Source organism: Asparagus officinalis, chromosome 4 (genome assembly GCF_001876935.1).
Source record: "Asparagus officinalis chromosome 4, Aspof.V1, whole genome shotgun sequence".
NCBI classification, from domain to species: Eukaryota; Viridiplantae; Streptophyta; class Magnoliopsida; order Asparagales; family Asparagaceae; genus Asparagus; species Asparagus officinalis.
The window spans coordinates 19519374-19531823 of NC_033797.1; the positions used below are offsets into that span (position 1 = coordinate 19519374).

Genomic DNA, 12450 nt, shown 5'->3' on the forward strand with positions numbered 1-12450 from the left:
CCTAAAAAAACTAGCATATTGAGTCTTTCTACTATGCCAGCTTAAGAATATTGGCTTTTAAACAAGGTAATGTCAAAATTTATAATAATTTCTAATTGATTCGCAACAATTTCCAATTTAAAAACTAAAATTGTTAATTGAAATGGGTGGAACAATCAATGTGAGAGAACTAAGGGGTAATTTTACAAATCTCAAGAGTTGAGGGACAAGGTTTAGCAGCAGTCAGTAAGCTACACAGATATCCAACCAGGGTTAACCCTCGTAACGAGCTTCGGACATTTGACACCGCAAGTAACTGACATCCCGAAGAAGGGTAGTATGGTAATTTGAAGAAAAACGACTCAAAACTTATTGGGTCCAATCGTTCGTTCCTGTTTGTCGATGTGTTAAAGAAGAGAAGGGGGACGCAGGGAGTGTCGAGGAGCAACCAAGAGGAAAATGATTAAATAAGGTATTTCTTCTTTTTTTTTCCCCTTGCTAAAGTAGAAGAATTATCTCCCTTTAATGTGATTTAAATGATCTGCTGTTTTCATTGCTTAATTTGGGAGTGTTTTACGTGGGAGGATGAAGCTCGAAATTAGGATCGAAGTGAGACGAGCAGAGGAGAAATTATTGGTGGATCAAGGAGAATTTTTCACCTCAAGATTTTGTTCTTTTGTTATTTGAGCTAGTTTTTTTTTTCCTGATTTTTGGGGAAATTTGGGATTTTTTGAGGAAAGGAGGAGAAAGGGGCAGAAAAGGTAACTACACGTAATTTATTTAAGATTTTGAACTTTTCTTCTTGTTTCGAGCGTGGATTTATCTGAAATTGATAGGTATCTGATGGTATAAGTCTCTATAACGATGACAATTCCTTGTAAATTTTATGTTAAAAGGGAAATTTAGTAATTTCTTCAACCAGAATGAATTTAAACTTTTGATTTCCCCCCCTTCCTCTAGAATGGGAAGGAGTATGGAAAGGTATCTGCTGAATCATTAGGTGGAACTGATTTTTTTTATTTAGATTTATTGCCAACACTTGGTTTGTCTTTGATCTGCCTGGAGTTGATTTAAGCTTTGTGATGTTTGTGATTTGTTGCCAAATTAGACCGCGAGAACGCTTTTCAGCTTTTAGAAAATATACTACGCTACGATTGGAGCTCTGTGATCTGCCAAAACCAGTGATATTGCAATATTTAGGTTAAGATGAGGGTATGGACAATTATTTTTGGGATTCTTTTGACGGGCGATATAGGTGATGGCTCCATGTGGCAAATGCTCGCGTCTGACTTAGGATGATAGAGTATGACAAACCCGAAAGGCAAGTAATAGAAGGTATGGACGTGCAATAAAGATGGCATTGACTCTTCGAAGTTTGTACTGTTGTTGTGATCTCTTGGTTGCAGCTCAATTACACAGATTTGGATCCTTTCGTACTAAAAAGTAGTGAAAGCGACCACTGCTTTCGATTACAACTGTTGATTGACAATTGTGATTGGTCGAGTGAAAAACAAAAATGAGTGAATGATACATGGAGGATATTGTCAATATTAGAATTTAGAACGGATAGCAACGGTGTATTGAATGATTAGCAGTCTTTGCCCTATGTTTTGGTGGTGAACAGGATCCACATCCCTAGTTTGAAGGAGCAGGAGATGGCTGTTCCTTTTTTCTTTTTTTTTCAAAAACCGTCTGACTGTGGAAGAAGCTACCAAAACCTAAGCTAACCTGGACTAATCTGTGTTCAGTTTGATCTTGAGTTATCACACTCAGATTTTTGGATTACAATCAGATTGGGTTGGGTAAGTCTTGTTCACATGGATAAAATTTAAGAAACTATGTATATTAATTAAAAAATTCAACAAAACAATTACAGGTGCAAGAAATACAATAAGTAAAAAATTTTCTGGTGATACTCTATGAAGTACAAATACCAAAAATCTTAGAAACTAATTCAGCTTTGTTTAAATGTATCACATCTTAAACATCTAAGGTCAACAAATTATTTAACTTTCTTCACATAATAAGAAGATTTTTTTGGGGGGGTGTGGAGGTGGGGTCTGAGAACATAGAAACTGATGGCTAGGTACGTATATGTACACACACATGTTTGTAAAAGGTCCAACCTGAATTCTCAACAATGCCCAATGTAATTTATACTTCGACTTCGTATTAGATTTGTTCATGTTAACTGACTAATTTGCACCGCCACTTCCAACTATGTGTAATACAAGCGTTGCAAAAATATTCTCTTAGTCCACCGGTGTTTATTTATAGAGAATCAATGTTTAAGTTTTTTGTAATATATGATTTTTTTTTAAATTTGATGTGACCATTACTGAGGATTGATGTAGTTTTGGATTAGCTCTTAAGATTAAAAAAGTGTAGTACACAAAATCTCTTTGCCCATTGATGAAAAAGTACGGTTTGCTAGTGTTCAAAGCAGCGCTATGAATACTCTTGTTCCTTTTTGGTTATTTAATGAGCTTCTATTGTTTCCTATTGCTGATGTCTGGATTCACATTGATTTTCCAAAATTGTGCTTTGTTGGTTATATTCATTTGTCCCTTTTTCATTGCTGCATCATTTCTGTTATACTTCTCTGGTTTTTGTCCACTTTAACTTCTTATTTTTACTATTAGTCAATATGATATTCCAGAGCAATCTTAGAATACTTCTATTAGGTTGAGTGTCTTAAATGGTTCTTGCCTTTGTCCCCACTCAGTGTTCTTTTATCTACATCATTTAGAGACTTAAGTCATTTATGTTTCTTGACACTTTTTTCTTTTTAATTTTGAAAAGTTTTAACTATATAAACGTGCATTAGGGCATATGAGGTTTATATTTCTCATTAATTGTCACTGCCTTCCCGATATGGTGAACCAATAGTGATGGATTTCGCTTGTCCTAATTTTAGCAAAAGAGGTCTCGCTATTTTTGTCTGTGCTTGATGCTGATGTCATCACAGTGGCAACGTTTATTATGATAAAACCACTTCCAGTTAGGTACTACTAAATTTTTGTGCATGTTAAAATGCAAGTGAAAATAATCTTTAATTTTTGGTCATCTTATACTGTGAATAGCTATTTTTTTGCAAAACTTTAGCATTAATTTTATTGATATGATTTTTCTTGCTGTAGTCCTTGTTAAGTTGAATGTATCCAAGTGAAATTAGATTTCGCTATGTCCAGAACATATTTCTCGTATTATAAAGTAATGTAGATCACCACAAGCTTTTGCTTGGTAAAATTTTCTTTTGTTCCTTTCTCTTACAGTATCTCAGAGAGAGACAAATAGCCTAATCCAACGTATTTTTCCCGTGAGATCTTATTGTTAACCTCTCCCCCATTTTCCTTCACTTCTGAGATATCCTGACCCAACCACACAGCCCCTCTCAGTTGCCTTCCTTTTGGAGCATATAAAAAAAATGGCTGAAGACTCTTACACATCATTGCAACTGTTGAAAACTTCCTGTTGGCAGCAACTCGTAGTAGAGATACATGTTTTTCTCATTTTATTTTTGGCCTTTCAAAGGGGCTCTATTGCTATAGCAGACACTGGATGCGTCAAGGGCTCCTGAAAATGATCTTTGATGAAAACAAAGTTGTTTTCACTTTCATTTATTTATTTATTTATTTGTTGTTGCTTCTTGTCCAGTTTTTTTATTCATGGTGTTGGAGCTTACATTTATTTCATGACTTCTCATTTATCTGTTGCATTGTCAATGACCTATCATTCTTTATTGTCTGAGTTTTATCCATAAAGATTAACATTTTTTCTCATATTTATTGGCTCTTTAGAGGGCTTCATGTCTAAGTAGGCATTGAAGGCATCAACTTCTGATAATGATCCTTACTGGAAAATAGGGTTCTTTGTGACTATCTTCATGTTCCTTACTGGAAAATAGGGTTCGTTGTGACTATCTTCATTTGCAGTTATTACTTCTTCTATTGTTTTTTAATTCCTGGTGATGGTTCTCATGTTTATCCTTGTCTCTTTTATCTGTCATATTTTCAATAATTAAATGTTACTTCTATTGCCTGAGTTCTATTAAAAGAATTTTCCTTCTCTTATAAATCTGATCAGCCCTAGTCTTTTCATGCTTATGACCTGGGAAACACCTCATGCAACACATTTATCTTTCTCTTATGTCGATCTGCCTCCTTGAAGATGGCTGTTAGTGATCATTGATCATCTCAAAAGATTTGTATCTGTTGATCTGTTCTTGTGTTTTCCTTGAATATAATTCTCAGCCAGTGTAGCTTACAGAGGCACAACTCATATTTTTCTTTTCTGAAGGGCTGTGTTCTGTATGTCATTTGTTTTACTGTACTGGCATGAATAATCCCATCTTCTGACTTGAGATGGGACTTAACCCAGTTTGTAAGTCATGGGTGGCTCCACTGTAATATTTCAATCATATGCAACCTTACTGAGATTGATAGGCTTTTGTAGACATGGCTTCTACATCAATTAACAAGATTGCATACACTGGAAAGATGGCCAAAAGTTTTGACCTTTCTTTGCTTGAGTTGAACTTTCTGCAGCTTGTTTCATAATTTCTGCTTCACAATTTTGTTCACCTTGGTGACATAGCCGTTAGATCTTGCCTCTTCATTTTATGGTCGAAGAGTTTATTCTGGCTGTTATTTTCTTTATTATATGCTTATTCCTATTTATGCCCCAGTAAAAATTCTAAAATGCTATTAGTTAACAATTAATACAGCCCATTTTTTTCAATATTAATATAGTACTGCAGATCTTCACATCACCATGTCATCATCAGTCCGCTAACTGTGAAATCACTTGTTTGCACTGATGTCAAAGTGTTATGGTTCATTTTAATTTCTTACTAATAAGGGGCCTTGTCTTCTACTTGATTTTCCATGTTTGTAAGCTAGCTATGCCACCATTTAATAATTTATGTGTTTCTTCTTACCTTTTAATTTTGCTAGAGATGATATGATCATATTTAATTAATATTAATTTGGAGCTGAGTAGTGCACTTGAATATTATTACCTTCTGATATAACTGTACGGTTGTTATCTTCCCTGTCTTATCACAATATTTATTTTCCGTAATAACTTTTTTGTTAGTCATATATTCTGCTGGTAAGCACATGGCTGTCCTTATAGGACAACGTGGTTGCATCTTAGACTCAATGTATATTGATTGTAATATAGTCTGGTAGATGTGCTTATAAATTAGACTCGGTCACTTTCAGAGTTGACTCTATGAATTATGCTCCAATCAGATCTTTCTACTTATTATTCCTAGCTACTTAGCTTAAACTCGGGCAACTTTAACCTTATTATGGTAAGTGTTTCCTTCATAATTCTAATGACACAAGAATTTTTTTTATCCTTTTTATGCCATTGAATTCTAAAAACATGAAATGTGGAACAATAAGTTGCTCAATGAGTCAACTCTTTTATCAGTACTGTTACTACTGTATATACTGTATGAGCATTGCCCATATCACATTTTCCATTTATAGTTTTTTCTGAAGCATTATGGCTTTTTATTTTCTGACTTTTGTTTCCGTATGTATACCTAGCATGCTTTCACTGCTGAGTACAACATACATCCTAACTATTATTTCTACGGCCACGCAAGTTTCTAATGCCTCGCCATCTTTTAACTCATAATCCTACTCCTCACCTTCCTACCGACTTCACCTGTGTGGCTGCTTGTTTTACATGAATTCGTACAAGATACAGTCTAGTGTATCTTAGATGCTGTAGAGGATGGTGTTGACTGTTGACCTCATTTGTATACATCTATCTCTCCTTTCCATTGAGACACAGTCATGACAGACACCAGTCACATGGCACAAGAGAATTGCATAGATTCAAATAACAGATACATAAATGGTATGGACATTGCTACACACATACACATGCACATGCCCAGGTATGTTACATTACATGAACCAACTCGATGACTCCTGTCACATGGCATGATGGAATCATGGAAATACAGAGATACAAACCTACGTTATATACATGATGGCAATCAATGCAAACTTTATGTGTCAAATGTACATGTTATGTGTGTCAATGTTTGTGCTGTGTGATCATGAGCAATGAACACATCTATGTTCTGTGCATGTACATATGTGTATGTTTGCATATGGGCAGGTTAGTAGGTGCGGTTCATGTGTGTGTGCGCGCGCAAGCGCGTGCTTATGCATGTTAGCATGCATGCACAGAAGGAAAGTTTATGGTTAGGATTGTGAAGCCCTAACCATAAACAGAAGGAAAGTTTATGCTTATGCATGTGGGTTGTTTATGGTTATCATATTGAGGATGTCTCCTGGATTCGTGCCCATTTATGGCGCAGAAGTAAAGTTTGAGGTATCTTGTGAAGCCTCTCAACATGTTGTACATGGAGGTAGGACATGGTAGAAGCGTATTGTTGCAGCATAGGGGTTGATGCAGGACGATCGTCAGCCGTTGATCATGAATTTTATAGATTTACTAGAATCTTTGTTATTTTATTAATATTTGATGTAATCTCCAATTTTAGGCAAAGATCTCCTTAGGATTTGATTTAGGATTGTTAGGATATCTGAGAATTATTTTGTTAGAGTTGTTTCCTTTTTATTAGGATTTGGTTAGGATTTTGATTTCTTTTCCATGTTTAGTTTTTTCTCTAGAAATAAGGTTGTCATCCTCGATGAGGAATTAGAAAATGATGAATGAAAAATTAAGATATGAAGTTGAGCATGTGAAGTGTCTTTTGGGGTGTGAAGCCCTTGGGTGTGAGGCCCCTAAGTATGAGACCTAGTTATTTATCTAAATTTTCTTCACTTTCAATTCTAGCCATTCGATCTCAACCACAAATCCCCCAAAAGAAAAAGTCATTGTTCACAACTGAACAGTGTCCGCCGCCGCCTTGAGATCCGACACCATTCTCCTCCGATGATACCACAATCCTTCGAATCAAATTACATACCCCAACGACGACCCCCACTTGAATATCGCCATTGCCAAATCTCCTCCGATCGTTCCTTAATGAGTTATGATCACTAGCTGCTAAGACATTACAATACAGCTCTGAAAGTTATCGACGATTGAAAATCTACCGTCTTCTCCTTTTAGATTCCGTTCAGATTCGAGCGCTCACCAAAATTCACAATATCGAGAATCTCGTGTTTTCCCATCGGATCCGGATTGGCGCCGAAAGCAAGCCATTCAGGAGCCATCTAGTTCCAGATCGAGGCCCTCCGCCCGCTCCCTATCAGGGGTGCATGCATATTGGTTGTATTATATTTAACCCACAAAAACACAATATGCCTATTTCTTTTCTAATGTATAGAAACAAAGAGATTTGAATAAGTTATTCTACTAAAATATGGGTTTTCAATCATGGCTTTATTTGGGCTTTGGATGATATTTTTAGACTTCTTTTCTTTTTTGTGGTAAACTTGGTTTGAAGAAATTTAGTCAGGAAATTTTACTCTAGCATAGCAGCTTAGTTGTGCATCTCGCCTGTTTTAGCTTCTGATACTACTAGTTTGCGGTGCGGTGTTTTTGCTACAGTATCCCGCTCTGCTACAGTACCTTTTAAATGCTACAGTAGCTTTTAAATGCTGCAGTATACATGTGTGCTACAGTATACGCGTGTGCTACAGTAATATTTTAATTAATTGTTAGCTACAGTAATAATGCTACTGTAGTATTTACTGTGGTATGAACAGTAAATCTCTGATCCTCCTATTTGTATAAAGGAATAGATTAATCAATGAATATAATCTGAGTTTTCTTTGATGTTTCCTTAAGGTAGGATGTCTGAAATCAAATCTGTAGTTAAGAGGTGGGAGGATATGGAGACCGATGTCCTTGTCAAGATCTTTAAAGAACTAAACATGATTGAGCTGGCTCCAGTCTCTCAAGTTTGTCGTTTGTGGCGGTCAGCTTGTTCTGATCCATTGCTTTGGAATACCCTCGACCTGGGGCTACTGAAATCCAATTTCATACAAACTAGGGCTTCGCCATACATCTGGGTGGATGAAAGGTCTGACAGAAGGCTGAGTAAGTTGCTGAAACTAGCAATGGCTCTCAGTCATGGAAACATTACCTGCCTCATATTCCATTTTAATCTGTACATGAAAGATGATCACCTCAGTTGCATTGCCGGAAGGTAATTACAATTGTCATCTTACTGCTTAATTAAAATGCTAATATTTGTCTAATTTTTTTTTGATTTTTTTTGGTTTCTGTTATATAATTGGAGAAGTACAGGTTAATTTGTTATCAGATAGAAGTTTTTGGTCTTACAATCTCCGAGTTCTTTTTTTATCAATTTTGGTTGTCAATGTCTTTTTGCCATTGATTCTTAATTATTACTTCGATTTTTGCAACTTCTTAAATGTGGGTTGATTCTAATAGGTCACTTTTAAAATAGTACTTGAGGTTTTCCCCCCTGTGTCTATGTAGTTCCATTGCCATTGAATAGTCACTTATATAGCATAATTTCATTTCTCAAAAAGCAGTTAAAAATTAGGTGGAAGAAGTTTTCTTTAAAAACTGGTTAGGTAAATAGCGTTATTTGTTCTAATCTTCAAGTTATAGTATATGGATTACAAGTTTATAGCCCTTAGAAGCACCCACATTAGATACGTCTCTTCTACTCAAAACTTAGTAGATACTGGTCAATCCTGGTGGTGCTTGAGTTGGTGGATGTGTAAGTTCTTGCTCTGATCTATCCTCAGGTTTACAAAATGTGGACATATTACAAGTGTAGCAGAGACTATCAAGTTAAATTTGATGAATAATGGGATTGAAAATCAACTAGTTTGTTGACACATCAATTAAATGGGTATGAGGTGGCATTTCACTTTTGCTAAATGAGCTACCAATAGATAAGCTAGTGGTGAATCCCACATTGCTAGTTGCATAGTAGTTTGGACTTCACCTTCTTATCTCTTGGTAGTCACAGCTCGTGTCCATTACCTTGAATGACAGAGCGTTCCTAAAACTTTATTCTCCTTTAAAAAATGATATTTGTTATTTGGTTGATGCCTAAGTCATTGAAGCATTTGATTTGTCAAACAAATGTCTGACACTTTTACTTAGTGAAGTATGTAGATCAAGACGAATATGGATTATCCTTAGATGGTCCATGGAATTCATACAAGCTTCTAATCAGTCTAAAAGACTTTGAGTCACATCTTAATTTACTCTTGAACTTACTATTGTCTTAGAATTACTTATTTGTAGCTCATTGTTATCTTTTGGGCAAAGGATGACATATGGGTAAACTCCTTGCTTTATGGAGTGAACTATTAGGTGTGTACTCGACTATTCGCATAATATCTGTCTTGAATCTGTATTATTGCATTATATAGGAATAGATGCATGTTATCAGGGAATCTGAGGAAAATCTAACGAAGCAAGTAGAGATCTGTCTGGCCCATGGTCAACAGCTGGTGGCTAGAGGGTTTGCTTCTGATGTGAAACGAGACAGGGGGTCTATTAGAATCAGCGATTTAATTCAAATAATGCATCGTTTCACCAAATTCCATGATCTTTGGCAAGAAATTAAATTCAAAACAACTAATGTGACAGATGGATTTAACAAAATTTGCATCAATAATTATGATAATTCCAATCTCAATCAATTTAACTACAATATTCATTATCACGCACAAGTTCTACAATCAATATCAAATTTTAACAGTCACATACTCAATTACTCTAAACTCAGTGAACTCACAAATATAATCTAAGCAATGAATATATGATAAGAGTTTAGAGATGGAATACTCATGCAATTAACTAATAAAATGAGATTAACAGAAAAATAGAGAGAAAACGAAACATTCGTCGGCCTGAACAAGCTCGACGTGAGGGACCTCTGAAGGTGGTGCGACGACGTCGAACTGGATGACGACGCGGTGGCGAACTGAGCGACGACAACGGCAGCGACTGAGCGATGACAATGGCGGCGAATCTGAGTGACGACGAGGGTGATGGGTCAACTTGTAAACTAGCGACATGGGTGACGAGAGAACGTGGTCAACAAGTGGACGCGGGCGAGACGACAACGATGACTTTTTGAGGTCGATTTGACGGTTTGTGGAGGAGGAAAGGGTGCATGCTCGAGGTGGAGGAGAGCAGAAGTAAGTTCGTCGGGACTGTTCGAAGTGGGGGGTGATTGGCGGGGCTGCTCGAAGTGGAAGAGTGAAGGGGAGGAGGCGACGGCAGAGGTTGTTGGAGGAGGAGAAAAGCAGGGTCTGTTATTTGGGAAAACGAAGAAGAAACAGGGGAGGGTGGCGGCTGTTTGTGGAAGAGGAGCCAGGGGAGTCGACCTAGGGTTTCACACCCGTCGGCTTAGGGCTTCACACCCGTCGGCCTAGGGTTTCACACCTGAGGCTTCACATCAATAATGAGTTAACAATTTTTTTTTCATTGATTCCAATCTTCATTTAAAAATCTGATTACAACAGTCTTTTAAAGAGAAAAAATTACAGATTCTGAAATCCCTCAAATCACTCAAATTGTCATAACTGACTCTACTACCAAATTTGACTCAAAAATTCAAAATTCAAAATTTAAAATTTAAAATTAAAATCTTACCAAAATAGAAAATCCCTCAAATCTCTCACAATTAAAACTAAATTGAGATATGGTCAAACTTGTCAAATCTTCCTTATTCAAAACTAAAATAAAAGAAAGTCAAATAACAATATGAAAAATTGCCATTATTGTCCTCATCAGCTTCATTCGTGAATTTGAGCTATTTATGACCAAGACGGGGAGAAATCTTCAAAAAATAAGGATTGCGAATTGTAGCTTTCGAGCCAATATTTCTCAATAGTTCTGATGATGAGATGATAGTGGTGCCTGATGAGATGGTGAAGACTCCCATCAACCATGGACCAAAGAGATTTAAGATTTTCCATTCGCTTGTCATTGGCCTCCAGGAGGATATATATGTTTCCCTTCCAATATAACTAACAATTCAAGGACTAACATGGCTTTGTGGAATCAACTAAGACAATCAAACCCAATAGTTTCCTTAATATGTTAGGTGGACTTACATGGATTTGTGGAACCAACCAAGAAAATCAAACCCGCTAGCTTCCTTATTTATGTTAGGTAGGCTTGCATCTGGATGAACTCATTACCAACCCCAGATTTTTTTTCTCTTTGCACCAAGGAACTCCAATACTTATATTTCCTTTCAGCACATCCCAATGTCTTAATTGTCTTGATGGGTACATCATTGTTTATTTATGCTTTATCTAATTACTACATTTGAATATAATAACTTGATTTATGTTGCTTTAAAGCAGCTGCCCTCATCTGAAACGACTTGTAATGCCAGCATGGAACCGCATAACGAAAAATGGGATCTGCCATGCAATCCGGAGATGGAAAGAGCTCGAATCCCTGACAATGCCAAGCATTGCTCACCCTCCCTACATAATGGAGGAAATAAGCAGAAATTGCAAAAACTTCTCCTCCCTCAAGATCATGGGCACCTTTGATGTCCAATTTGCTTCGACAATTGCATCCTACCTTCCCAATCTCAAGACCCTAAGTCTACGATGCTCGATAATAACAAAAGAAGCATTGCTGTTTGTTTTAGACTGTATGGACCACCTAGAGGTCCTCAACATCTCACATTGCTTGTTGCTGGAAAACCTTACAACTGCAGGAAGAAAGCAAATTGTTAAGGAGTTGGATCAAACCATTCTGAAGAAGTCTTTGAGGTTGAATGAGTTTTATCATTGCATGAGTTCTTCGTGTGTTACGTGTCAGAGGATGATCAGAGACGAAGGGCTCATGAGGTGGTATAGATATGAGGAGTGGTTTTGGCGCCAGGATGAGGTGGGCTCCCTTGCAATGGGAGAAGATTATGGCAGGTTGTTTGACGAGGGATGTCTCAATCTAGGGTTTAGAAATTGATGGTAAGCTTGATGGTAGATAATATAAGATAATATACTCCACCTCAATTAGAGTGGACTCTCTTAGAATTGTGATATGTAAAAGTAAATTAATAAGAGAGTCGTTAGCCTGTGACGGTTGACAGTGGAATTATTAGTGTCGGGCTTTGTTATGTTGTACTATGAATGTCGTCTGTATCATGAGTGTAGAATGAATAATGAGGTGTCTTTTGACTAGCAGATATTTGCATTGTACCATAAAATATGAAAGTTGAATAGTTCATCCTGACTCGAATAGTTCTCTACACCCATTATTATATGTAGCATATATTAATTTCAAATAATTATTGGTATAATTTAGACCTGGTGGGTTGTCAAGAAAAAAGTAATTTGGAGGCTAAATAAACCGTGTCAGGATAAAGTGTAATAACAGATTTGATAAATCAATTAGCAAAAAAAATGATAACACTGCATCATCTTTTATAATTCATGTATTCTATGTAATTTAAATTTCTTACCTGTATATGTTGAACCACCATACTTGCAAATTTACCTTTAACTTTAAGGTATGTGC

General features: G+C 36.5%; 1 protein-coding gene across 3 annotated transcripts; it reads left to right on the forward strand.

Annotated features, from left to right (window-relative positions):
- On the forward strand, positions 345–12171 carry LOC109836845 (F-box/LRR-repeat protein At3g48880-like). Of its 3 annotated transcripts, none has more exons than XM_020404875.1 (3): positions 345–451; positions 7769–8125; positions 11283–12171. In XM_020404875.1, the coding sequence occupies exons 2-3, from the start codon at positions 7770–7772 to the stop codon at positions 11896–11898; spliced, it is 972 nt and encodes a 323-aa protein (XP_020260464.1). In that variant the 5' UTR covers positions 345–451; position 7769; the 3' UTR covers positions 11899–12171. The 3 variants fall into 3 exon arrangements, with proteins under 3 accessions (XP_020260464.1, XP_020260463.1, XP_020260465.1); XM_020404874.1 differs by having other exon boundaries at positions 351–451; positions 7765–8125; XM_020404876.1 differs by lacking the exon at positions 345–451 and adding an exon at positions 487–740 and having other exon boundaries at positions 7765–8125.

What these genes read in the sequence shown, in the direction of transcription:
- LOC109836845 (XM_020404875.1), top strand. Translation starts at nt 7,770, where the DNA reads ATGTCTGAAATCAAATCTGTAGTTAAGAGGTGGGAGGATATGGAGACC. An exon ending in CTCAGTTGCATTGCCGGAAG is followed by an intron (nt 8,126 to 11,282) that starts GTAATTACAATT and finishes GCTTTAAAGCAG; the next exon opens with CTGCCCTCATCTGAAACGAC.